Source organism: Siniperca chuatsi, linkage group LG20 (genome assembly GCF_020085105.1).
Source record: "Siniperca chuatsi isolate FFG_IHB_CAS linkage group LG20, ASM2008510v1, whole genome shotgun sequence".
In the NCBI taxonomy this organism is placed as follows: Eukaryota; Metazoa; Chordata; class Actinopteri; order Centrarchiformes; family Sinipercidae; genus Siniperca; species Siniperca chuatsi.
Genome location: NC_058061.1, coordinates 315,001 through 342,500, shown reverse-complemented (window position 1 = coordinate 342,500; position 27,500 = coordinate 315,001). Strand labels below are relative to the sequence as shown.

The window sequence follows — 27,500 nt, the reverse complement described above, 5'->3', positions numbered from 1 at the left end:
CAATTACCACTGCGTTCTCCTTCACACCTGTCCACCAGGTGTGCATTATATAACACTACGTGGCTTAAGACGGCGCAGTCCCTCATTCGTCCAGGAGTGATCCATCATAGAAAAGGTTTCAGTCGCAGTCGTCTGGACGCTGTTTTCAGAATCAAGACGTTTCGACTCCCATCCAGAAGTCATTCTCAATTGTGAAAATGGTCTGAGAACTCAGAAATTTAAGCTACTCTGTGTTGCATAAGCCCCGCCCTCAGGGAGGAGTCTACCTGAGTAGCTAATCAACAGATTCTCAGGTAGACTCCTTCCTGAGGGCGGGGCTTATGTAACACAGAGTAGCTTAAATTTCTGAGTTCCCGTTCCATTTTTTCACTACGTGGCTTACACCACCAGGCCCGGGGATGCCCGAACCACTATTAGTTAAAGTACATTTCATTCTCTGGAGAATTTCTCTTAAAACAAAAAAAAATTAAACAACCTAATTCAAAAAGGAAAAACTTAAAACTTGTAGCATTCTCCTAGCAGGAGAAATCAGCTGAGGGGAGTCACTGTCAGGGTACGTAACACTGGAGGAGGAGGTGGTGTTAAAGATTAGAGAAGGAGAAAAGATAAGCTGAGAAGATCTTAGACGAGGAGAGGAGATGTCTGACAAACGGGAGGAGGAGGTGAAGGATTGGAAGATGGAGGAGGAGGAGGAGGAGGAGGAGGAGGAGGCAGTAAGCCCAGTGTCACCTTGCAGCCCATTGGAGTTGTTGGAGCAGTTTGGTGGAGGGGGAGGTGAAGCTGTTGGCCGGACGACGGGAGCGAAGGCGCTCTTCTGTTTGACGGCCGCCGAGAAGGAGAAAACTCCGTGAGAGGAGTTACAGTTAGAAACCGCCATGGTCGGACTGGAGGGAACAACTGAAACACAGAAACAGGAAACAGATCAGAAACCAGTTCAACCAGTTCAGAACATCTCAACATCCCTTTTTTAGCACTTTAAGAACTTCTTCAAATTCAGCCTTGACCTTCAAACAGTTGTAAACTAAAATAATCAAACCAAAAAAGAAAAGAAATACTAGAACCGGATAAAATCGAAAGCCTCAGAACAGCTACTAAATGGACCTTGTGTTAAAATCCAGTTTAGAAGCTGATTCTGAACCTCAGTTCAACAAGTTCACAAACTGGTGTTTGTCACACATCAGAAACGAGAGAACATTTTGACCTGAAGGTGGTGCTAAAAGGAAGTAAACAGGAGCCACGAAGCGTCTTCTGGAGAGCAGGAATGTGATCAGGACGATTCCGCTATAATCTGTTCATTTTGCTTTTGATATTTCTGACGTATGAACATAGTTTGTCCTGATGGTGGCGCTAGAAAATAAAGTCAGGGGTTCATTAAAACGATTTGAAATCTTCCTCTGGAGACCATGAATATCCACAGAAAGGATCATGACCAGGAGTTACTGAGATTTCTGCTCCTCGTGGAGCAAAACATTTCAGAAAACAGTTTGACCCAGTGGTTCACAAACTGGGAGTCACAGTGGAGTCTGAATAAATACTTTGGTAAATCATGGAGTCGTTTGTAAAAATTCTGTTGAGTGAATGTTAAGATGGACCAACTCTGACATCTGAAAGCTCCAAACATCAAAAGGTACAAAAACAAAGAGGAGAACATGTGAAGATGCCCAGCCCAGTCTCGGTCTCTCTGATGCATGCCTTTATTTCAAGCCGACTCGATTACTGTAACGCAGTTTTTACTGGCCTCCCGAAAAAAACCGCGGAGAGACTCATTCAAAACGCTGCAGCTCCGCTGTTAACCAGAACCTGGAGCAGAGAACACATCAGTCCAGGTTTACCTGCTCCGCACTGGCTTCCTGTAACATTTAGAACTGATTTTTAAGCTCGTCCTCCTTATATACAAAGCCCTTAATGGGCTACGACCAGGCTACATTGCTAACTCCCTTGTTAACTACTGGCCTTCAAGAACACGGCGATCCTCTGCTGCTGGTTTATCGGAGGTTCCCAGCAGCAGCCGAAAGAGAATCAGGGATGCAGCCTTCGTCATTTACGGTCCAAAGCTGTGGAACACACTTCCTGTAGATATCAGGACGCAGCTCGCTGAAATGTTTAAAAGAAAGCTAAAAACGTATCCCTTCACTAGATTTGACTTTCCTGATACAGGCACAGAACTCTTTATGCTATATTTTACTAGATTTATAGCATTTCATGTATTCTACTTTTTAACTTTATTTTGATGTTTATGTTTTTATTATTATTATTTAGTTTACTTCCCATCTTATTTTATGCATTCCTCATTTTATGTTTTACAGTAAGTATGGCATTCTATCATTCTGTCTATTTTATGTATTCTATTCTCAGCTTATTTTTACGTTATTTTCCACTAACTATGGCTTTCTATCCCTGTTTTTATGTTCATTTTGTAGTGTTTTATGTGAAGCACTCAGTACATGTATCGTCTTTGTTGTAAAGCACTTTGAGCTGCATTTCTTGTATGAAAGGTGCTATACAAATAAAGTTTATTATTATTATTATTTGTAGTAGTAGTAGTATTTACCTTGATACTTACTGCCGTAGGGAGAGTTGGCAGACGACCCGTTGAGGAAGCCAGGTGATGTCGCCACTCCGAGGTTTGGCATGCCGGTGTTGCCGTAGCCGTTCATGCTGTTGCTGACAGTGTTACCATAGTTACTCTGTTGGGGGGTGGAGCTCGGTACGTATCCCCGTGGCGACACGCTGCTCGTGTTACGACTGTAACCAACTGAAAGAGGACGACATCACAGGTTTAACGATACTTCAGTATCCTGCAGCTCATGATGTGGTTCACATGTTGCCCAGTGTTCCCAGTTCAATCTGTGTCAGCTGACTGTTGGATCATTTATCACTGTGAGGATTCGACATTACATCGATAAATTCAGATGTTTAAATCAATTCACTGTTAGGCTTTGGATCAGTTTTGGATCAGTTGAGTCAAAAGAGTTTGCACAACAGCTGCTAAGACTCATGGGTACTGTAGTTTTTCAACCCTGTCTCCTAAAAACAGTTTTGTTTTGTTTCATGGACGTCAGTAATTCAACACGTCAGACAGCGTTGGCTTTTTCATTATTTAACCATAAGGAACTCCATCTTTGCTGAGCTGCTGCTGTAAATGGGTAGAATATAAACTGGGCTGAGTATTTAAAGACTTTGAACAGGCCGAACAAAGGGAACAAACACTGATGTATCACATCGAATCACGGGTATGACGAGGGTCACGTGACCAACAGAGGGAATGGAGCCGGTATGAAGAGTTGTAAGGTGTTTATCCACAGCTTTCAACCACATCTCATTGTCTTCCTCAGTGGATGGAGATGCTCAGTTGTCATGTGACTACAAACAGTCACATGACAAGGTGGTTGTATGTTCCCACAGAAAGATGTTCTGTGTTCAAAGATGCTCTCTGGTGTTGGATGTGAACGTCCTCCCTGATCTTTCTGACATGATGACACTTGAGCTGTCTACATCCACAGAGGAAGACAAAAACATGCAGTTGAAAGCTCCAAAAAAAAGGTGGAGTAAGTGGAGCTAGAGTCAAGCTCTTTGTGTCACATTAGTGAGATATAAATACGTAAAAAGAGAAGCCGTTAAAAGGAAAGTGTGATGTGACCCTCATCGCGTCCGCCTGGATTACTCCCGATACCCCCGCAGCTGCAGGACTTCTACTTGCACTACTTTTCCGCCTACCTTGCGTTGTGTCAGAGACGTTGACGGCCAGCTGTCCACTGAAGGAGTTAACTCCCATCATGCCGTGCGAGGTAGTGTTGCCTAGCGATGGGATCTGGTTGTGGTTCCTGGGAACGCTGTAGAGAGCTTCGGCGATGTCGGCCGCTCGCTTCAGGATGATCTCCTGCAGACAGTCAGACCGGGAGAGAGCTGTGAGGAGTCTGGATGAAAACCTCGATCAAACCGTGTTTGTGCGTGATTATTATATTTCATGGCCACAGTGCGAAGGATCACTTCAGGACCGGAGTGTAAACTGAAAGGAACTCCAGTGTGCGTTTGCTTTGGTTTATACCTCGGTGTGTTTTGAAGCAGGTGTAGTTACCTGGTTGTTATGAGGCATCCCGTAGAGCGCCTCCACCAGGTCAGCTGCCCTCTTCAACAGCACCTCCTGCACCAGAGGACAGAACAGGTTAAAAAACAGGAAGTACTGAGCGTCCAGGTTCCTTCCCACTGTTTGAAGAGACTTAACAGAAAACCCGACGTGCTGCTCGTCTCCGCCCGCCGCCGCTGCGAGAACGCGAGCTGATTGGCTGATGGAGGTGAACAGCTGGTGGAGCTGATCCTCCAGCCGCTGCCGTTAAAGCGCCGCAGAAGAAGAAGAGGACGCAGCGAGACGACGTCAGTAAAAGCTCAGACGATGGAAACATGACGTTTCTGTTGGCTTCATGTGTTCATGTGAGGAAGGCTGCAGCCTCCTCATCGCTCCACACACACACACACACACACACACACACACACACACACACACACACACACACACACACAGCTGATGCTCTCAGCTCTTCATGACGTCAGCTGTTATTCACTCCGTCTGCTTCTGGTTTCAAACAGCTTCCGCGCCTCGGACAGGAAACTCTTTACATGTTTGAGTTTAACTTTCAGGTGTTTTACGACCAAAATTAACATATATAGTGAGTGTGTGTGTGTGTGTGTGTGTGTGTGTGTGTGTGTGTGTGTGTGTGTGTGTGTGTGTGTGTGAGTGTGTGTGTGTGTGTGTGTGTGGTTGTTGACCTGATAGAGCTGATGGTATTAAACAGTGTTTATTCTAATCAGAGCTCAGTTACAGTTCACAGAGCGCGCAAGACACACACACACACACACACTGAGACACACACACACACACACACACACACACACACACACACACACACTGAGCCTCTTTAACACTGAACTACTTCACTTCAATGATCAGTTAGTGTTAAAATGCTGCCAAACAAACAGCACAGTGTGTTAAAGTGTGTGTGTTAAAGTGTGTGTGTGAGTGTGTGTGTGTGTGTGTGTGTGTGTGTGTGTGTGTGAGTGTGTGAGTGTGTATGTGTGTGTGTGTCTGTGTGTGTGTGAGTGTGTGTGAGTGTAATCAGGCTGCAGCAGAACAATGCTTCATTGAGTCTTTATCTTAATTAAACACACACTCAGTTAATCTGCTGCTTTTCATTACAAACTTCTTCAGGAGGGTTTTCAATTAACCCCGCCCCCTCATCCCTCCATCACTGTTCATCCCTCCATCACTGTTCATCCCTCCATCACTCTGTTCATCCCTCCATCACTCTGTTCATCCCTCCATCCATCTGTTCATCCCTCCATCACTCTGTTCATCCCTCCATCACTCTGTTCATCCCTCCATCACTGTTCATCCCTCCATCACTGTTCATCCCTCCATCACTCTGTTCATCCCTCCATCACTGTTCATCCCTCCACCACTCTGTTCATCCCTCCATCACTCTGTTCATCCCTCCATCCATCTGTTCATCCCTCCATCACTGTTCATCCCTCCATCACTGTTCATCCCTCCATCACTCTGTTCATCCCTCCATCACTGTTCATCCCTCCACCACTCTGTTCATCCCTCCATCACTCTGTTCATCCCTCCATCACTGTTCATCCCTCCATCACTCTGTTCATCCCTCCATCACTGTTCATCCCTCCACCACTCTGTTCATCCCTCCACCACTCTGTTCATCCCTCCATCCGTCTGTACATCCCTCCACCACTCTGTTCATCCCTCCATCACTGTTCATCCCTCCACCACTCTGTTCATCCCTCCATCACTGTTCATCCCTCCATCCATCTGTTCATCCCTCCATCACTGTTCATCCCTCCATCACTCTGTTCATCCCTCCATCCATCTGTTCATCCCTCCATCCGTCTGTTCATCCCTCCACCACTCTGTTCATCCCTCCATCCGTCTGTTCATCCCTCCATCCGTCTGTACATCCCTCCACCACTCTGTTCATCCCTCCATCACTGTTCATCCCTCCACCACTCTGTTCATCCCTCCATCACTCTGTACATCCCTCCATCCGTCTGTTCATCCCTCCATCCGTCTGTTCATCCCTCCACCACTCTGTTCATCCCTCCATCCGTCTGTTCATCCCTCCACCACTCTGTTCATCCCTCCATCCGTCTGTTCATCCCTCCACCACTCTGTTCATCCCTCCATCCGTCTGTTCATCCCTCCATCACTGTTCATCCCTCCATCCGTCTGTTCATCCCTCCACCACTCTGTTCATCCCTCCATCCGTCTGTTCATCCCTCCATCACTGTTCATCCCTCCATCCGTCTGTTCATCCCTCCATCCGTCTGTTCATCCCTCCACCACTGTTCATCCCTCCTCTTTGTTTCCATCTCTCCTTCCCCTCCATTTATTTCCTTTCTTCATCTTTTCTTTCTTCCCTTTGATGTTTTACTTTCACTTCCTTTTTTCATCTTCATTCGTTGTCAACGTTCACTCAACTATCTGTCGTTTCCTTTTCTAGACCTCCTTCACTTCCTTCACCTCCTTCACCTCCTTCACTTCCTTCACCTCCCTCACCTCCTTCACCTCCTTCACTTCCTTCACCTCCCTCACCTCCTTCACTTCCTTCACCTCCTTCACCTCCCTCACCTCCTTCACCTCCTTCACTTCCTTCACCTCCTTCACCTCCTTCACTTCCTTCAGTTCCTTCACCTCCTTCACCTCCTTCACCTCCCTCACCTCCTTCACCTTCTTCACTTCCTTCACCTCCCTCACCTCCTTCACTTCCTTCACCTCCTTCACTTCCTTCAGTTCCTTCACCTCCTTCACCTCCCTCACCACCTTCACCTCCCTCACCTCCTTCACCTCCTTCACCTTCTTCACTTCCTTCACCTCCCTCACCTCCTTCACTTCCTTCACCTCCTTCACTTCCTTCAGTTCCTTCACCTCCTTCACCTCCCTCACCACCTTCACCTCCCTCACCTCCTTCACCTCCTTCACCTCCTTCACTTCTTTCACCTCCTTCACCTCCTTCACCTCCTTCACTTCCTTCACCTCCTTCACCTCCTTCACCTTCCTCACCTCCTTCACCTCCCTCACCTCCTTCACCTCCCTCACCTCCCTCACCTCCTTCACCTCCCTCACCTCCTTCACTTCCTTCACCTCCTTCACCTCCCTCACCTCCTTCACCTCCCTCACCTCCTTCACTTCCTTCACCTCCTTCACTTCCTTCACCTTCCTCACCTCCTTCACCTCCCTCACCTCCTTCACCTCCTTCACCTCCTTCACTTCCTTCACCTTCCTCACCTCCTTCACCTCTCTCACCTCCTTCACCTCCTTCACCTTCTTCACTTCTTTGACCTCCTTCACTTCCTTCACCTCCTTCACTTCCTTCACCTCCTTCACCTCCTTCACCTTCCTCACCTCCTTCACCTCCCTCACCTCCTTCACCTCCTTCACTTCCTTCACCTTCCTCACCTCCTTCACCTTCCTCACCTCCTTCACTTCCTTCACCTCCTTCACCTCCTTCACCTTCCTCACCTCCTTCACCTTCCTCACCTCCTTCACCTCCCTCACCTCCTTCACTTCCTTCACCTCCTTCACCTCCTTCACCTTCCTCACCTCCTTCACCTCCTTCCTGTTCTGTTCTGCATGTTCCTCTTTCTCCTTCCATCCTCCTTTCTTCTTCGAGTTCATCACATTACAACTAAATGTTTGAACTCTTTAACTCACCGTTCACTATCAGACTCACTGTGTGTGTGTGTGTGTGTAGTTATACACACACTCACTGTGTGTGTGTGTGTGTGTGTGTGTGTAGTTATACACACACACACCGAGAGAGGAAGTCATTTCTGTGAAGTAGCTTTCAGCCTTCGATTGTCTTTAATCTGCTCGTTTATGCAGAGCGACGTTCAAGTGTGTCGCAGCATGTGCGATTTATTCACTCACACACACACACACACGCGCGCGCCCACACACACACACACACACACACGCGCGCGCACACACACACACACACACACACACAGTGACAAATGAAAGCCTTATTATTACAAGTGTTTCATTGTTACGCAGTGAGATGACAAGCACCTCTCTCTCACACATTAACAAGGTTACCACGGCGATAGAGCTGGAGGTTGGGATGTCATCACTGAGGAGAAACCAATTATTCTTTTAAGCCTACACACACACACACACACACACACACACACACACACACACACACACACACACACACACACACACACACACACACACACACACACACTCACACACACACACACACACACACACACACACACACACACACACACACACACACTCACACACACACTCACACACACACACACACACACACACACACACACACACACACACACACACACACACACACACACGCTGATCCTTCAGATTCAGCAGCAGGAAATGTACCTTAATAAACGCGACATCATGAATGATTACAATAATATGAATAAAGTGTAAATAAATAAATAATAAAAGTCCTCCTGAGGAAAATGATAATAAATGAGAGGGACGCAGAGCGAGGCCATCGAGCTGTCAACGTGGTGCTGCGGTGGCCAATCAGAGCGCCCGAGGCGGCGCAGCTTCCGGCGTAAACAAACCTGGAAAGGTTGAGAACGTTTTAGCTCAACGTTTCCTCCGACAGTCACGGAGAAACCAACCAACAACCAATCAGCTGCCGAGTTTCTGCTCCGACGAGCTACGTTAAACACCTGCAGACAAACTGGAGGGAAAGCTGAAGCGTCGTGGTTCTCTACGATCGGCCGATCATCTGATCACCTGATCACCTGATCATCTGATCACCTGATCATCTGATTATCTGATCACCTCATCATCTGATCACCTGATCATCTGATCACCTCATCATCTGATCACCTGATCATCTGATCACCTGATCACCTGATCATCTGATCACCTGATCACCTGATCACCTGATCATCTGATCATCTGATCATCTGATTATCTGAAGAAAACGACTTCCTGATTCTTTGCTCTGAGGCAGAAACACAGGAGTTATTTCTTTTTGGAAATCTGATAACAGAAAGACTGATAATGGTGTGAGTGTGTGAGTGTGTGTGTGTCTGTGTGTGTGTGAGTGTGTGTGTGTGAGTGTGAGTGTGTGAGTGTGTGTGTGTGTGTGTGTGTGTGTGTGTGTGTGTGTGTGAGTGTGTGGGTGCCAATCTCCTTTCTTGCCACATGGCTGCACACGCTGATTACCTGATTTGACTGTTTCTACCTCACTGTTTGCCAATGGGCTTTAAACACACACACACACACACACACACACACACACACACACACACACACACACACACACACACTGTCAAAACACACTGATTTACTTGTTATTGAATCTTCTCTTGTATGTGTGTGTTTGTGTGTGTTTCAGTGTGTGTGTGAGTGTGTGTTTGTGTATGTGTGTGTTTCAGTGTGTGTGTGTGTGTTTCAGTGTGTGTGTGTGTGTGTTTGCGTGTGTGTTTGTGTGTGTGTGTGTGTGTGTGTGTGTGTGTGACATTAGCTAACAGTGATGAATGTCGTGTCGGTTCATTTACATAGAACCGACTTTAACACCTAAAACTGAGTCTGAAACAGATCTAGAGTCGGCCGCGGTGTGATGTCACAGCACAGGTTTGTGATTGGTCAGTTTGAGTGTCAATCACAGGACCTTTTAACATGGGTGTAGGCGGCCTCAGAGGCGTCAGTGGACGTGTTGACTTGATGCTGATCGTTAAAGTCCGCCTGCGGCACCGAAGTGAATCCGGTGGAACGGAAATGACATCGCGGTCGAGACGTCGAGGAGTCAAAGAAACAGCTGTACTGACAACGACAACACAATCTCTATTCCAGAGCTTTTGACCGTATACGTGGTCTTCATCTGCAGTAGATACAAGATGCACATTCTGATTCTGAACATTTATTGACATAATATTACTACTAAATGTCCAAACGGCCATTTTGGGTGTCCACCAAGACAAACCTCAAAACAAACAAATTCAGAATTTTAGTGCTGTTATCAAAACATTTGAGTCTCTGTGTGTCTCGTGGGTCCATTGTGTCTCTAAACTAAAACTATTTTAGGGCCTTAATTAGGTTTACAGGGTCACTAAGACTTCATGCTGACTCTTCTGAGTTCCCTTTTCAGATTCTTAATCTGAATCAAGTATCTAATGATCACGGTTGTCGTATGTTGGACGGACTGTAAAAACCTCAGAGATTCTGGAAAAAGGATTTCCGATGTTTACATGTGTGAAAAACCTGATCATAACTGTGATGCTAGTGTACATGTAAACACAGTCATTCATGGATCAATACGCCCGGTTCAGATGTCTGCTGGAGTCTAACATCAGGGACATTCAGGATTACTTCCAGTTATTAGAGTTTCTGTGGTCAGCATTCGCTCTGCTGCACGCTGAGCACAAGGCAGCGTGGGTAATTGAATAAAACCATTACAGATGAATTATTAAAGACGTGGTGGGATGTGGTTTTCATTATGGAGCTAACAGCATGTCAGCTCACATCACAGGAGACAGAAAACACACAGCAGAAATCCTCCACGTCTGATTCACGTTGGATTACTGAACCAGTGGAAAAACAGAAGTGCTGTTTTAGCAGCAGTTAGCTTTGGAGCAGCAAACACTGATCCAGGTTCAGGTTCAGGTCCAGGTTAATCTTTGTTAATTGCTTTGCTTTTCTCAGCTCATACACTACATGGCCAAAAGTATGTGGACAATCGAACACTGCAACCCCATGTGTTTCCAAAACTATGAGAATGAATGTGCTGCTTTAACAGCCTCCACTATTCTTTCCAGAAGACTTTGGATTCTGGCTGCAGGGATTTGCTCCCGTGCCGTCATGTCCTCGTCCTGCTGCCTCCCTGATCGCTCTCCAACAACTCTGTCTTTGTCGTCTCTCCTGAAGACGTTCAGAGTCTCGACCTCAGCTGTTCACATGAAAAGTGACAGAAGTAGTTGCGTGAAGGATGAAAAAAAGAGCTGACGGAGACAATCAAACCCCGCCTACTGTCACACCTCCACACAGCCGACCAATCACAGAGTGTTGTGGTTGTGATGCAGATTGGTTCAGAAAGCATGTGTATAGCTCCCTCTTTGTTTGAAGCGTGCTGACAGCGTCACTGATGTTGGGCAACGACTCGCAGTTCATCAGAAAGGTGTTGGATTGTAATGTTTTCCAACAACACTGCTGTCTGTGTCTGCAAGTTCAACCAAAAAGATTATTTTCATTGTCACATTGTTTCATTTGAATATGTTTTAGGGGCCTGAAGATGTAAAATTAGCCAAAAACAACATGACTGGATGAAATGTTTCTTCTGCTCTTCACATTCTCACCCTTTACTTTAACCTGATGACCCCTCGGGGGTCCCGACCTCAGGTTTATCATTGCATGCACAAAACAGGAGAAACAATCGACCCGGGAATCTCACAGCTCCTGTTCACACAGGTGTCACAGAGGAGGAACTCCTTCAGAGGGAAAATATTAAATATTGATTCACAAAGAGATGTTTAATATTAAAACTGTAAAAGGTTCGGTCTTCATGTCTGTTTGGTAACGATACACAATGAGTGTGTTAAAGAGAGTGTGTGTGTGTGTTTCAGTTAAAGACAGAGAGTGAGTGTGTGTCAACACACACACACACACACACACACACACACACACACACACACACACACACACAGTAGAATCAGTAGATGCAGCTGATGATTATCAGGACTCTGAGCAGCCAACCAGAACACAGACTGATGGAAAAAACACCAACAATAATCAGTTGCTTTCTGTCTGTGTTTGTATAAAACAATTGTTTGTTTGAGTGAGTTACTGCGTGTGAGTGTGTGTGTGAGTTATTGCATGAGAGTGTGTGTGTGAGTTACTGCGTGTGAGTGTGTGTGTGAGTTATTGCATGAGAGTGTGTGTGAGTTACTGCATGAGAGTGTGTTACTGCGTGAGAGTGTGTGTTATTGCGTCTGAGTGTGTGTGAGTTACTGCGTGTGTGTGTGTGAGTTACTGCGTGTGTGTGTGTCAGTTACTGCGTGTGAGTGTGTGTGTGAGTTACTGCGTGTGAGTGTGTGTGTGAGTTACTGCGTGTGAGTGTGTGTGTGAGTTATTGCATGAGTGTGTGTGTGAGTTACTGCGTGTGAGTGTGTGTGTGAGTTATTGCATGAGAGTGTGTGTGAGTTACTGCATGAGAGTGTGTTACTGCGTGAGAGTGTGTGTTATTGCGTCTGAGTGTGTGTGAGTTACTGCGTGTGTGTGTGTGTGTGAGTTATTGCATGAGAGTGTGTGTGTGAGTTACTGCATGAGAGTGTGTGTGAGTTACTGCGCGTGAGAGTTACTGCGTGAGAGTGTGTGTGTGAGTTACTGCGTGTGAGCGTGAGTGTGTGTGAGTTACTGTGTGTGAGTGTGAGTGTGTGTGAGTTACTGTGTGTGAGTGTGCGTGTGTGTGTGTTACTGTGTGTGTGAGTGTGCGTGTGTGTGTGTTATTGCGTGTGAGTGTGTGTGTGAGTTATTGCATGAGAGTGTGTGTGAGTTACTGCGTGTGTGTGTGTTACTGCGTGAGAGTGTGTGTATTATTGCGTCTGAGTGTAAGTGTGTGTTACTGCGTGTGAGTGTGTTACTGTGTGAGTGTGTGTGTGTTACTGTGTGTGTGTGTTACTGCGTGTGTGTGTTACTGCGTGTGTGTGTGTGGTACCTTGGGCAGTCTCTCTGGGTCTCCGGGGTGACGAGGAATGACCTTCTGTAACCTCTGGAAGCCATAGTCTATAGTGGGTTCATTTAAAGCTGAGGAGGAGAAATAAATGGATCAGATGTTATAAAACACGTTTCACACCGTGAGACATCAGAAAAACAGCTTTGTTGGCAGTTTTTAAACGGTTAATTTTGCTTAATAACAAGAATCATTTCCATAACCACGAAGGGAAACTTTCTCTTTCATATGAAAATCTCAAAATCACAAAATCTGGAGCTACACGGTTTTTATTGTTTACACGGTGACAATATGAATTTATTTATATGTGAACACATTTCACATATTTATTACAGGTGGTTCACCATTTCACATGTGCATTGCACACATACGTTCTGTGGACTAGTTGATGTGGACTAGTTGATGTGGACTAGTTTACTGTGGACTAGTTTACTGTGGACTAGTTGATGTGGACTAGTTGATGTGGACTAGTTTACTGTGGACTAGTTGATGTGGACTAGTTGATGTGGACTAGTTGATGTGTAAACTGGTCAGTTCACTGGAACAAACATTCAGATTATTAACAAAGACACATAACAGCTGTTTTCACCAACAGAAACTCTGACTGACAGGTCGTACATCATTAGAGTCACGTCGCTTAGCAACAACAACAATCCCACCAGACTTGTCCTGCTGACTGAACAGAGACAGAAACACCAATCAGAAACAGTTTGTGTGATGAACCAGCACTCTGATCTCTGATTGGTCCGACACACTTCTTCTTCTCTCCTCTAACATCATTTACAGTTTAAACTGGTCGGGAGGTGATAAATCAGAGCGTCAGTGAACGCAGCCAAGCAGAGAGAGGAGTGTGTGTGTGTGTGTGTGTGTGTGTGTGTGTGTGTGAAGTGCATGAATCATAATCCCGTCTTGGTTCAGCTGCGTTTAACAAGCTTTAGACTGACTCTCTATACATCACAAACAGTGTGTGTGTGTGTGTGTGTGCGTTCAGTCCTTGAAGGCTCACAGGGCGTAACAAGCAGCAGCTTTAAGAGTGTGTTAGCTCTCCAGATGTCTGTGTTATCTACAGCCTGCTGTGTGTTGGTGTGTGTGTGTGTGTGACCTTGTGTTGTTGACTGTTCGACAGTTTATTATCACCTGTGTGTCTGTGTAACCCGCCGTCTGTCGGTCTTTTCTCCTGTTAACATTCTTTATGGATCAAACTTAAATTGAGCTTCGGTGTCTTTGATTTTGTCCTTAAAGGTTTAATCCGTAGCTCTTTGTGTCAGTTACACCTGAGGACACGCATGCATCTCAGTTTGAAAAACCCTGATTACATCTTTCTCGCTTTTCAAGTGCTAGATGTCCACTCAGATTCAGAATCAGACTCCATCGGACTGCATCGGACTCTAACGGACTCCATCAGACCCCACCAGACTCTAACGGACTCCATCAGACTCCATCGGACTCAAATGGACTCTGACGGACTCCATCGGACTCTAAAGGACTCTAACGGACCCCACCGGACTCTAACGGACCCCACCGGACTCTAACGGACTCCATCGGACCCCACCAGACTCTAACGGACTCTGACGGACTCCATCGGACTCTAAAGGACTCTAACGGACTCTAACGGACTCTAAAGGACTCTAACGGACCCCACCGGACTCTAACGGAGTCTAACGGACCCCAACGGACCCCACCGGACTCTAACGTACTCTAAAGGACTCCGTTGGACCCCGCCGGACTCTAAAGGACTCTAAAGGACTCCGTCGGACCCCGCCGGACTCTAACGGACTCTAAAGGACTCCGTCGGACCCCGCCCGACTGTGTAGTAATGACATGCTGACTGAAATGAAGCGTTATATTTGTGTGTTGTTGATGTTTTAGAGATTTGGGAGAAAATAGTTTTGGGACTTCTGTTTCTAATCACTGTTTTGAGTCTCACCTGTCTGTCATTTTAACACCTGAATGTTTTCTTCTCTCTGTCGTCACTAGCTTCCTCTGAAGTCTTTTCTGATTGGCTGACTGGCTGTGATGAAACGGTCCAATCAGACGTACCACAGACTGTAACGATCTAATCGATTTGTTTGTGTTTGATGTTACTGCAGGATTCATTCCATTGTCTTTTATTACAACTTTATTATTTTAAAAAACTACTGCCTCACACTCAACATGTGGATTTCGTCTATGCATGAGTGGATGTCTGTAGGACTGCAGGATCTGTGTCCTCTGTGTCCTCTGTGTCCTCTGTGCGTGGTGACGTGGTGACGCTCTGACGTGGTGACGCTCTGACGCGGTGACGTGGTGACGCGGTGACGTGGTGACGCTCTGATGCGGTGACGTGGTGACGCGGTGACGTGGTGACGCTCTGACGTGGTGATGCGGTGACGTGGTGACGTGGTGACGTGGTGACGTGGTGACGTGGTGACGCTCTGACGCGGTGACGTGGTGACGCGGTGACGCGGTGACGCGGTGACGAGGTGACGCGGTGACGCGGTGACGTGGTGACACTCTGACGTCGTGACGTGGTGACGCGGTGACGTGGTGACACTCTGACGTGGTGACGTGGTGACGTGGTGACGTGGTGACACTCTGACGTCGTGACGTCGTGACGTCGTGACGTGGTGACGTGGTGACGCTCTGACGTGGTGACGTGGTGACACTCTGACGTGGTGACACTCTGACGTGGTGATACTCTGACGTGGTGACGCTCTGACGTCGTGACGTGGTGACGCTCTGACGTGGTGACGTGGTGACACTCTGACGTGGTGGCGTGGTGACGCGTGGCGTGGTGGCGTGGTGACGCTCTGGCGTGGTGGCGCGTGGCGTGGTGACGTGGTGACACTCTGACGTGGTGACGTCGTGACACTCTGACGTCGTGACGCTCTGACGTGGTGACGTGGTGACGCTCTGACGTGGTGACGTGGTGACACTCTGACGTCGTGACGTGGTGACGTGGTGACGCGGTGACGTGGTGACGTGGTGACGTGGTGACGCTCTGACGTGGTGACGCGGTGACGTGGTGACGTGGTGACACTCTGACGTCGTGACGTGGTGACGCGGTGACGTGGTGACGCGGTGACGTGGTGACGCTCTGACGTGGTGACGTGGTGACACTCTGACGTCGTGACGTGGTGACGTGGTGTGATGCAGCGGCTCGGAGCATGTCTTCTCTGAGCTCAGTATAGTTTAGTTGTTTTTTATGGGTTTGTATTTCCTGCAGTGGAGGAAGCTCTTGTACTTCAGTAAAAGTAGTAATACCACAGTGTAGAAATATATGTGGAAGTATACACATCAAAATATACTTAAAGTACCAAAAGTAAAAGTACTCATCATCCAGAATGGCCCATTTCACAATAATATATATGATATTATTGGATTATAATTATTGATGTATTAATGTGCATTTTAATGACTTTATATTCTGCTGGGCATCTTAATTTATAATCTTAATCTGTAATGATAGAAAATGATTTATTTGTTGATCATATTTTGTATTAATAATCTGCAACGTAACTAAAGTTATTAAATACATGTAGTGCATTAGAAGTAGAAAGTAGCATGAAATGAAATAATAATAAAATAAAGTATAAGTATCTTAAAATGGTACATAAGTATAGTACTTGAGTGAATCATCAATAAAACACAAGAGTCCATCATCATTTTGGACAATCTGAGTTTCTTTCACCTGCATTCATTTGAGTTAATGACTCAGACAGAAAGACAGGAAGTCAGTGCAGATCAGAGGACAGACAGACGGGTCAAACTCAGAGACAACCGTCGACAGATGTAGACAGAGCTGCGGCACTGCGTGTGTGTGCGTGTGTGTGCGTGTGTGTGCGTGTGCGTGCGTGTGTGTGTGTGGTGAGGAAATGAAAATCTGAGGGCGGGTCAGACAGGAGGTGTTGAAGCGATCAATACTCCAAAATCAATGCTCATTGAAATTTCATGGACCTGTCTGTCTGCATGAGGACACATATTAACACATTTTATCTGCTCATACAAAATATAACTAGCCCTGTGATGTCATCATTTTAATCTAAACGGAGGTGTTGTCACATGACGCACCACCTCTTCTTTACAGATGTACACAACGTGGACGCAACGTGGACGCAACGTGGACGCAACGTGGACTCAACGGGGACCCAACGTGGACCCAACGTGGACGCAACGTGGACTCAACGGGGACTCAACGTGGACGCAACGTGGACTCAACGGGGACTCAACATGGACGCAACGTGGACTCAACGGGGACCCAACGTGGACTCAACGTGGACGCAACGGGGACCCAACGTGGACGCAACGTGGATGCAACATGGACATAAGGATAAACCTGTAACGTAGAGTGAATGTCAGTATTTGATTGACGATGATTTAAATGTTGTGGTGCTGCATTTCTTTGCCTGATATAAAACACTAGAAATCATCTCTGTTTCTGAAGGTACAAATAAACGAGTATGATGCATTCAAGTGCCGTAGTAGAGATCAGTGCTGATTGGCAGCTGATGAGTAACACGAGTGGTGGAAAGTAAGTAAGTCCTGTAGCTGCTAGTTTGTGCTGTGGTAGCCCTGTTCACCCTGCAGCTGTGGAGGCTCCTGCTGGTTGGGAATCACTGGGTGTCTGTGCAGCTAACGGACAGCAGAAACAGCAGGCCATTGAATTTACTGCAGCTCATGTTGCCGACTGAACGGTGTGTTGTACAGTCGAGCTGATGTGTCAGTATCACTTCCTTCTTTTCTGTTCACTCTCTATGGAAGTAGCTGTGCAAAGCATGCTGGGAGCGGTGCAGGGTGGAGGTGAGCGAGACGAGCCGCTCTGAACCACTGAGGTGTGAAAACAGCTGCTGTATGATCAAGGTCATGTGACTGATGACATCATACTCACACATATGGGATTGTGTGTGTGTGTGTGTGTGTGTGTGCTTCAAACTGCTCAAAGGTCATTAACATGAAGGTCCACAGACTGGGTTTGAGGGTTAATGGGATTTAAATGTGTGTAATTACTCTGACAGCAGTGTGAAATGCAACACCTCCACTTCGCTTCAGAAAAGGAAGAATACATAAAGAAACAGAGGACGAGAAAGAAAAGAAATGTCCTCGAGACGGACCAACAAATAGAGAAAGACAGTTTCAGACAGTTATTATAGTTATTAATGACAGCTGTTGCCAGCAGCAGCAGTGGCTCAAAGAGCTCAGTGTCCACAGTTACATTCAGCTTCACTACAGGACGAGCGTTAATGGCCTCCCCGAAGAGAAAAGGTTTTGTTGTTGTTTGTTATGTCATTTAGCTACAGCAGCTACTCCTGGGGGCTAATTTCTGTGTTTACTTCTGTTTAGGACTCAGTAACAAACGACTGAAATCATTTCTTTGTCTGGAAAGCTTTCGGAGGTGTGTGCTGCTTTGCCAGAGTTTTGTGAATCTGAGTGCAAAGTCAGAATGGAACAATAATGCAAAGAAAGTTGAAAAATTTTAATTGAAAAAAAAGTTATTTTCTGAAAAACGTTGTTTCACCACTGTAAAGGTATATATTAGTGTCTTGTGTGTGCCCGCATGACACAAGCAACGATATGATACCACAGGAAAAGCAGCAGCAGTATTCAGTAGTACTATATAGTATTGCTGTTATAGTACGGACCAAAGTTACTGATTCTTCTTTTTATCTCCCTTCTTATTGGTTGACAAAGGCTTATGGACCGAACGTGTTGGGATTGGCTGTTGGCTTAGCCAATGAAAATGAGCTGCGGTGTTACCTGTGTAAACGAAACGGCCTGGGGCTCCTTTACAGAACTGTTTGGACTTGTAGGACAGCGTGACCTCGACGACCCCAGGGATGTGACGGGGAGGGGTCTGGACCCGGATAGCATGAGGGGTGATCAACTGGAGAGACAGACAGAGAGACAGACAGACAGGTCTCAGAGAGATGTCGTCTTGGACCGGTGGAATTAATATACATAGAAACACAATGACTAAGTACAGGTCATTGGCTGTATTGATAATCGATTATGGATCAGGTGAGTGTTACCTCGCTCCACACCAGCATGGTGCCAAAGACGACCTGCAGGCCGTCAAAGAAGTTGTCTCCAATCAGGATGACGGTCGCTCCCCCCGTCGTCCAGCCCTCACTGGGACTGATGGCTTTAATACAGGGAGTGGCTGCTGGACGAGATACACAGAGAGACAGAGACAGGGAGACAGACAGAGAGAGAGACAGGGAGGGAGAGAGAGAGAGAGACAGACAGAGAGAGACAGACAGACAGAGAGAGACAGAGACACAGAGAGACAGACAGGTAAATAGAAATGTTAGCATCTCGTTACATGAGCCTCGTTAAAGTTCCAACTTTGAGAAATCAGAATATTATTTCACTCTGTTCACTGTGGTCATATTAAAACCTCATATCTCCATGAGTGGAGAACAGCAGATATGAGGTTCTCAGAGGAACAGAGCTACATATATATATATATAAACACAAAATGCAGTTTTTAAATGAAGGTTATTATAATTAAGGGAAAACAAAATCCAAACCTACATGGCCCTGTGTGAAAAAGGGATTGCCCCCTAAACCTAATAACTGGTTGCTCCACCCTTAGCAGCAACAACTGCAATCAAGTGTTTGCGATAACTTGCAGTGAGTCTTTTACAGCGCTGTGGAGGAGTTTTGGCCCACTCATCTTTGGAAGAACTGTTGTAATTCAGCCACATTGGAGGGTTTTCTGCAAAGTCTTCATTTTGTTCTTCTTCAGCCATTCAGAGGCGGACTTGCTGGTGTGTTTTGGATCATTGTCCTGCTGCAGAACCCAAGTTCGCTTCAGCTTGAGGTCACGAACAGACGGCCGGACGTTCTCCTTCAGGAGTTTTTGGTAGACAGCAGAATTCATGGTTCCATTTATCACAGCAAGTCTTCCAGGTCCTGAAGCAGCAAAACAGCCCCAGACCATCACACTACCACCACCATATTTTACTGTTGGTATGATGTTCTTTTTCTGAAATGCGGTGTTACTTTTACGCCAGATGTAATGGGACACACACCTTCCAAAAAGTTCAACTTTTGTCTCATCAGTCCACAGAGTATTTTCCCAAAAGTCTTGGGGATCATCAAGATGTTTTCTGGCAAAAATGAGACGACCCTTAATGTTCTTTTTGCTCAGTAGTGGTTTTCGTCTTGGAGCTCTGCCATGCAGGCCATTTTTGCCCAGTCTCTTTCTTATGGTGGAGTCATGAACACTGACCTTAACTGAGGCAAGTGAGGCCTGCAGTTCTTTGGATGTTGTTGTGGGGTCTTTTGTGACCTCTTGGATGAGTCTTCGCTGTGCTCTTGGGGTAATTTTGGTCGGTCGGCCACTCCAGGGAAGGTTCACCACTGTTCCATGTGTTGGAATAAATGTACATACGTTATCTCATATTTACTCTTTTAACCTCTAATACTCTTGTACTAATATTAATATGTGTGAAAAGTTTTCTGTGTGCAGTGCTGTTTTTCAGATAGTGTGTCTACTGCTCATCCGGTGCTGAGCTATCGTTACCAGATAAGGAGCCGCATCCCAACCACTGAGAGAGCCGTCAAGGCCAAACAAGTAATAAAGTGTGCTGAGAAGAAACATGTTCTTCCTGATGACTGTATAGCATGTCACATTGCTCATGTTGCTGTCGTGTGCTCCCCCTCCTTTACAGCAGCAACATTCGTGTAACTTAGGGACCACCTGTTTGAATAAAGGAGAGGGAGTGGCTAGATGCTTCTTAGAGCAGCTGGAGATTGTAACTGAAAACATCTCTGTCCGTTCTTCTCATGAGTAAAAGATAATTATCAACTCTTGTCTTTCTTCCTTTGTGTATGGTTTTAAATGTTTTAGGTGTCTTGAACCTGACACCATGTTTTCGCCATTTGTGGATAATGGCTCTCACTGTGGTTCGCTGGAGTCCCAAAGCTTTAGAAATGGCTTTATAACCTTTTCCAGACTGTCGTAGAAAAGGTTTCAGTCGTAGTCATCTGGACACTGTTTTCAGAATCAAGACGTTTCGGCTCCCATCCGGAAGTCATTCTCAACTGTGAAGAAATGAGACTGGAACTAGAAATTTAAGCTACTCTGTGTTACATAAGCCCTGCCCTCAGGAAGGAATCTGAGTATCTGTTGATTAGCTAGTTTCACCTGAAACTGACCTAATAGTTTCCATGATGGCCCAGTAATCAGTAATCAGGTCTATTGTTTTCTGGCTGCACCTCCCTCATCACTGTTAAGTACCTGATTAGCATGTGATTGGCTTGACCACGGTGTTAATACACTGTGGTAGACTTTGGGCAGATTGATTCGCAGACCACCATTTCTGTTCAAAGAGGGGTTTTCTTTTTTCACAACAATGGCTTCCTTGACGCCCCGTTCAAACCAACTCTTCTCTGTACTTAAAATCTTCACCTCGCTGTCTTCAAATGTGCGGTTTGTAGCTTTTAGATGCAAATGCACGGCGCTCTGCAATCCTGAGTTAGCGTGTCGTCTGTGCTGATAAAGTCTTTTGTGAAGTGGCTGTTTGGTCTCACCTGTGTACCGCTCTTTGCAGTTTTCCTCACTGCACTGAATGGAGTAGACAACATTGCTCTGTTTCTGTGTGGGTAACTTGCCCTTAGGGTGAACGAGTTTCTGTCTTAAAGTGTTGCCTGGTTTAAAGAAAACAGGAACATCGTGCTGTCTAAAGATCCTTTGTAGTTTTTCAGACAGTCCAGATACATAAGGGATGGAGACACCATTCCTTCTTGGTTCAGTTACACTTTTGTCCTGTTTTTTGGCTCTTTTAACTTTGTTGATAGCCCAAGTAGGATAACCACAGGCTGAGAGTGCACTCTGGACATGCCTTTCCTCTTTCTTCTTAGCCTCTGAGCCGGTGGGCACTTCTTGGGCTCTGTGTTGTAATGTCCGGATTACACCCAGCTTGTGCTGTAGTGGATGGTGTGAGTCAAAGAGCAGGTATTGATCCGTATGTGTTGGTTTCCTGTACACTTCTATCTGGAGCTTTCCGTCCTCTCCTCTGAGAGTAGAACAATCAAGAAAGGCCAAGCGGTTCTCTTTGGCATCCTCTCGCGTGAACTTGATGTTGGGGTCCACAGTATTGATATGTTCTGAGAACGCTTCCAAGTCTTGTTTCTTGATCTTCACAAAGGTGTCATCCACGTTGCGGTACCAACGGGAACGAGGATAATGCCTTCTTCTCAAACTGTTCTATGTACAGGTTGGCCACAATGGGAGAGACCGGAGAGCCCATAGCACAGCCGTGAATCTGTCTGTAGAAGTGTCCCCGGAAGTGGAAGTAGGTTGTGTTGAGACAGATGTCTAATAGTTTGCATATGTGTTCAGGTGTAAGCTTGGTCCTTTGCTGCAAGGTGGAGTCCTCCTGCAGTCTTCTCCTCACCGCTGTCACTGCTTCTGAGGTCGGAATGCAGGTGAACAAGGACACAACATCGTAAGAAACCATTACGTCATCTGAGAACACTCCTGGACGAATGAGGGACTACACCGCCCTTTTCCAGACTGATAGATCTCAATTACTTTCTTTCTCATTTTTTCCTGAATTTCTTTGGAACACTACTGTACTGAAGGTCACACACACACACACACACACACACACTCGGACTGTGATTTAACTGGGTCGTGGCTTTTATCCACTTTAGCTTAGTTCACTCACACACACACACACACACACACACATTGAAAACACACACACACACACACACACACACACATACTCAGAGGTAATGACTACTTCTCTCTCTTCTTGCAAGTGCGGCTGCAGATTAATTATAAAGTGAAATTAAAGCAGTGTGTGTGTGTGTGTGTGTCTGTGCGTATGTGTGTGTGTGTGTGTGTGTGTGTGTTAGGCTGAGCAGCTAATCTCATCACTGAAGATGTGAGACGACCCTGGCCTCTGTTCTGGTGACGGGTGTTGGATCAGAATCACAGTAATAATTGTGTGTTTAGCATCTGACGTCAAATCTGAGGCTTCTGTGTAAAACCGGCCGTTTAAACACTTCACACACCGAGACGTCACGACAGGTGTGTTTTCTACAGACTAACAGGTAATATAGTTATTTACAGAATTAGTGAATGATCATTACGTTTGTTTTAACTACTGTTAAATAAACTTTATAATAAGTCACACACAACAGACCGGCTGGAGGTTTCGTTTGTTTTTCCATCTGAGTGTGATGATCGGAGGTTTACCTGTTGTCTGTTTTCTGTCGCATTGATTGATTGAAAGTAAATAACGATAATAAGACTTGATTGGCTGTTATACCTTTTTATTACATCATTTTGAATCTGTGGATGATGATCGATCAAGTCGATGTAAGTGAAAAGGCTAAAGTCCAGCTGAAGTCACGAGTCGCTGATCCGGATGAAAGGGCTTTGATTTTGTCTAAAAAACATCTGAATACACCAGGTTCATGGCTCAGATCCGACCGGAGTCACACGTTAAGGCCACACCTCAGTTCTTTGACGGAGACGGAGATTTTGGATTTTGGTGATTTTCATGGTAAAATGGTGGAACTGGTTCCAGAACAGTTAGTTAATGTGACACTAACTCTGCGAGGTAAATCTGCTGCAGAGAGAGAGGCAGGCAGAAACAGTAAAAAGAGCGAGGGTTCAAACCCACGGGACTCTACTGCACTCTGATTGGGAGGGGTGGTTTCCATGGTTACCGTCTTTAATTAGGAGGGCAATTAAAGAGGCTGAACAGCCCGCAAAAACACACACACACACACACACACACACACACACACACTATCCTCTCTAGGGACAGTGAGGCGTCTGGTCTTCCTACCCACAAGCCACTGGGGTGACTTCTCTTCAAAGACCAAATTACACTCCTCTCTCTGCCCCTCCCTCTATGGCTGTTCAGGTTCCCTGGTTTAGATGTTTTAAGACCCAGTCAGACCAGATTTTACAACAGCTACATTCAGACTGAAATCATTTCACTACGACTGAATAACTGATCTGCGTTCTGCGTACAGCTCGAATGTGTGCTGTCGACCAGTCAGAAAGTGTCCTGACAGCGTCGACCTCGGAGGGAATAGAAAGAACTGGACGAGAAGCGAGCATGTGTCTCCATCCAGTTTAAGAAAACTCTGCTGGAGTAAAATCTCCTCCACGTGGTCTGCAGTCCAACAGGAGTCCAAGTGCAACCTGGAATAAACTGTATTAACGTCTCCGAGCTTCAACACCACGTTTCATGAGGGAATGCAAATGAATGTGCAAGTTGAGTATTTCCCAACATCCAACCCTCCTGAAACAGTTTTCTGTTGTCTTGGACTAACTCCACTTTCCCCCTCCAGAAGTAAAATGTGGAGTTCCTCAGGGTTCTGCAGTAATAGTAGTTGGGGATTTTCCCATTCACTTCAATGCAGTCAGAGTTTTATCACAGCAGCATCTAGTGGACATTAGAGGACCTGCAGCTGCTGAGGGGTTCAGACACACAGAACCTGCATACCTTCAGACGGGTCCAGTCTCCGGGCTCGGCGGCCATGTTTGGAGTTGTTGTGTACGAACATGTTGTCGGAGACGGCGAGAACATGGCCGTCCACATTCACTGTCGTAGACACCACCACCTGCAAATACACAGACAACTTTATTTATAACCAGTAGGCGATTTGGTATTGACCAAAATGCATCCCGCGTGCTAACCTGCCACCCCCGTCTCCGTCCCCGGGTAGCGGAGCGAGTGAAGGGGCAGAGGGGGTTTAGCTGAATATGTTAGTCCAGTCTGCCTGACTCATTGATCGTTTATCTGACTGAGGTGTGTGCAGGTTAGTATCTATGGCCCCGACCACGGCTCTATATGGCTCAGTTCTATGCTACATTGTGGCCTTCGTGATCGAATCACTGTTCATAACCTCCACACAAACAGAACTGCGTGCTCCCGATCGTAAGTGGCCAAAACTAAAAACACTAAAGGAGCAGTTCTCAGCTTTCAACATGATGATGAACCTTTCCCAGCATGCACTGTGAGACGAAGTGCACGTCATCCTCTCGGTAACATGAATGTTCACGGCAATAAGATTTAGATCAGAATCAGAACCAGCGTTATTGCCAAGCAGGTTCACACATGCAAGGAATGTGCTTTGGTGTTTTGGTGCAAAACAATAAACGTAGTAGAAATATAAAGAAAGATGTCGTAGAAAAGGTTTCAGTCGTAGTCGTCTGGACGCTGTTTTCAGAATCAAGACGTTTCGGCTCCCGTCCAGAAGTCTTTCTCAATTGTGAAAGAAAGATAAAGCAATTACTGCCGGTCGAGAATCATAAATATAAAATATAAAATTGACAATAAGACATTAAAGAATATACAAAAATATTATAAAATAATAAAGTATATGTACAATGTGACATGAAACAAGGTCCTGATGGAAGAACTTAAGAAAAGGTCAGATCACCAAAATGATTAGGATCCATGAAAACTGGATCCACAGAAATATCACGGACGTTTGATGAGGTACTTTTCAGATATTGTTTTTTTATTTTTATTTTTTGTTTTTAACAAAAGCAAAACAATTGTCAGAAGTAATTTTTAAAAATCTCAATCAAATCACAATATTTTTGCAAACGTGAAACTCACTTATATTATAGTGGACTGCACTTGAACTGATTGATTTCATTCAGATTTTTTCTCTCAGGTCTGACCTTCGAGCCGCCATACAAACCAAACATTTCTAAAACAGTAACATAACCTGGAAAAGGTGGAAACACCTTCACAAACCAGCCAATTAAAAAATAAATAAAAAGTATTGTTTAAAACATTTTTAATGAATGAAAATTCATTCAAATATTATTTTAAATATTTATAATGAATAGTAGAAAATCAAAAAAACTTAAAGTTGTGATTTTCGTAATATTAAAAAAAGAGAAAGTGTGTTTGAATGTTTCACTGTGCTGTCCGCTGTAGCCCCGCCCCCTGCGTGATGTCACAGCCTCTCTCTGGACTCTGACAGCCACTCAGCTGTGGCCATTCATCATCCCTGGCTGGTTGCCGCGGCGAGGTTGTTGCCGTTGATCCATGGCGACGGAGCAGAAGGTCGCACAGAGAGCGAGTAGAGGTGTCCTCTCTGTCGCCACGGTGACTAACCAGCACATCCTTCACCCTGATGTCGCCACGACTACCGCAGACAAGTCCGGGGGCTTCACCTGACTTCACCTGTCTCACTCATCTGATTCGTCTCTCTCTCTCTCTCGCCACATGCTTTCTGTAGCTCGCTCGCCCCGTCTCCCTCCTCCTCCTCTCCTGGTTTAACTGGACTTAACATCCTGTCAGCTCGCCCAGCGCAGCGTGGAGAGAGAGGGAGGGTGTGTGTGTGTGTGTGTGTGTGTGTGTGTGTGACAGCAGACACATGGAAACTGTGAGACAAAAAGGCCTGCCTGCCTGTCTGTCTGCCTGCCTGTCTGTCTGTCTGTCTGCCTGCCTGCCTGCCTGTCTGCCTATCCTTCTGCCTGCCTGTCTGTCTGCCTGTCCTGTCTGCCTGTCTGCCTGTCTGCCTGTCTGTCTGCCTGTCTGTCTGCCTCTGCCTGTCCTTCTGCCTGCCTGTCTGTCTGTCTGCCTGTCTGTCTGTCTGTGTCTGTCTGCCTGTCCTTCTGCCTGCCTGTCTGCTGCCTGCCTGTCTGTCTGCTGCCTGTCTGTCTGTCTGTCTGCCTGCCTGTCTGCCTGTCTGCCTGCCTGTCTGCCTGCCTGCCTGTCTGTCCTGTCTGCCTGTCTGTCTGCCTGTCTGTCTGCTGCCTGTCTGCCTGTCTGTCTGCTGCTGTCTGCCTGTCTGCCTGTCTGCTGTCTGCCTGTCTGTCTGTCTGCCTGTCTGTCTGTCTGTCTGCCTGTCTGCCTGCCTGCCTGTCTGTCTGTCTGCCTGTCTGTCTGTCTGTGCCTGTCTGCCTGTCTGCCTGCCTGCCTGTCTGTCTGTCTGCCTGTCCCTGTCTGCCTGCCTGTCTGCCTGTCTGCCTGCTGTCTGCCTGCCTGCCTGTCTGTCTGCTGTCTGCCTGTCTGTCTGTCTGCTGTCTGTCTGTCTGCCTGTCTGCCTGTCTGTCTGTCTGTCTGTCTGTCCTGTCTGTCTGTCTGCCTGTCTGCCTGTCTGTCTGCCTGTCTGCTGCCTGTCTGCTCCTGTCTGTCCTGCCTGCCTGTCCTCTGTCTGTCTGTCTGTCTGCCTGTCTGCCTGTCTGTCTGTCTGCCTGCCTGCCTGTCTGTCTGCCTGCCTGTCTGTCTGTCTGCCTGTCCTGTCTGCCTGTCTGTCTGCCTGCCTGTCTGCCTGTCTGTCTGTCTGCCTGTCTGCCTGTCCTGTCTGCCTGTCTGCCTGTCTGTCTGCCTGTCTGCCTGCCTGTCTGTCTGTCTGTCTGTCTGTCTGCCTGTCTGTCTGCCTGTCTGCCTGTCTGTCTGTCTGTCTGTCTGCCTGTCTGCCTGTCTGCCTGTCTGCTGTCTGTCTGTCTGTCTGCCTGTCTGTCTGTCCTGTCTGTCTGCTGTCTGCCTGCCTGTCTGCCTGTCTGCCTGCCTCTGCTGTCTGCCTCTGCCTGTCTGTCTGTCTGCCTGCCTGCCTGCCTGTCTGCCTGTCTGTCTGTCCTGTCTGTCTGTCTGCCTGTCTGCCTGTCTGTGTCTGTCTGTCTGCCTGCCTGCCTGTCTGCCTGCCTGCCTGCCTGTCCTGTCTGCCTGTCTGTCTGTCTGTCTGTCTGCCTGTCTGTCTGCTGTCTGTCTGCCTGCCTGCCTGTCTGCCTGCCTGTCTGCCTGCCTGTCTGTCTGTCTGTCTGCCTGCCTCTGCCTGCCTGTCCTGCCTGCTGCT

The 27,500-nt window shown here is 46.6% G+C and overlaps 1 protein-coding gene across 4 annotated transcripts in view; it reads right to left on the bottom strand.

Moving 5' to 3' along the window:
- The window catches only part of ebf3a (EBF transcription factor 3a), a 71,992-nt gene that overhangs the window by 10,946 nt on the left and 33,546 nt on the right, over nt 1-27,500 (bottom strand). The window contains exons 8-15 of one of the 4 annotated variants that reach the window (XM_044178993.1): nt 24,185-24,302; nt 18,737-18,870; nt 18,465-18,591; nt 12,717-12,805; nt 4,079-4,144; nt 3,718-3,880; nt 2,552-2,755; nt 730-897 (exon numbers count right to left, since the gene is read on the bottom strand). In XM_044178993.1, coding sequence (XP_044034928.1) covers nt 730-897; nt 2,552-2,755; nt 3,718-3,880; nt 4,079-4,144; nt 12,717-12,805; nt 18,465-18,591; nt 18,737-18,870; nt 24,185-24,302 — 1,069 coding nt within the window. The remainder of the gene's footprint in view (nt 1-729; nt 898-2,551; nt 2,756-3,717; nt 3,881-4,078; nt 4,145-12,716; nt 12,806-18,464; nt 18,592-18,736; nt 18,871-24,184; nt 24,303-27,500) is intronic. The other 3 variants (XM_044178995.1, XM_044178994.1, XM_044178996.1) reach the window with 3 other exon arrangements.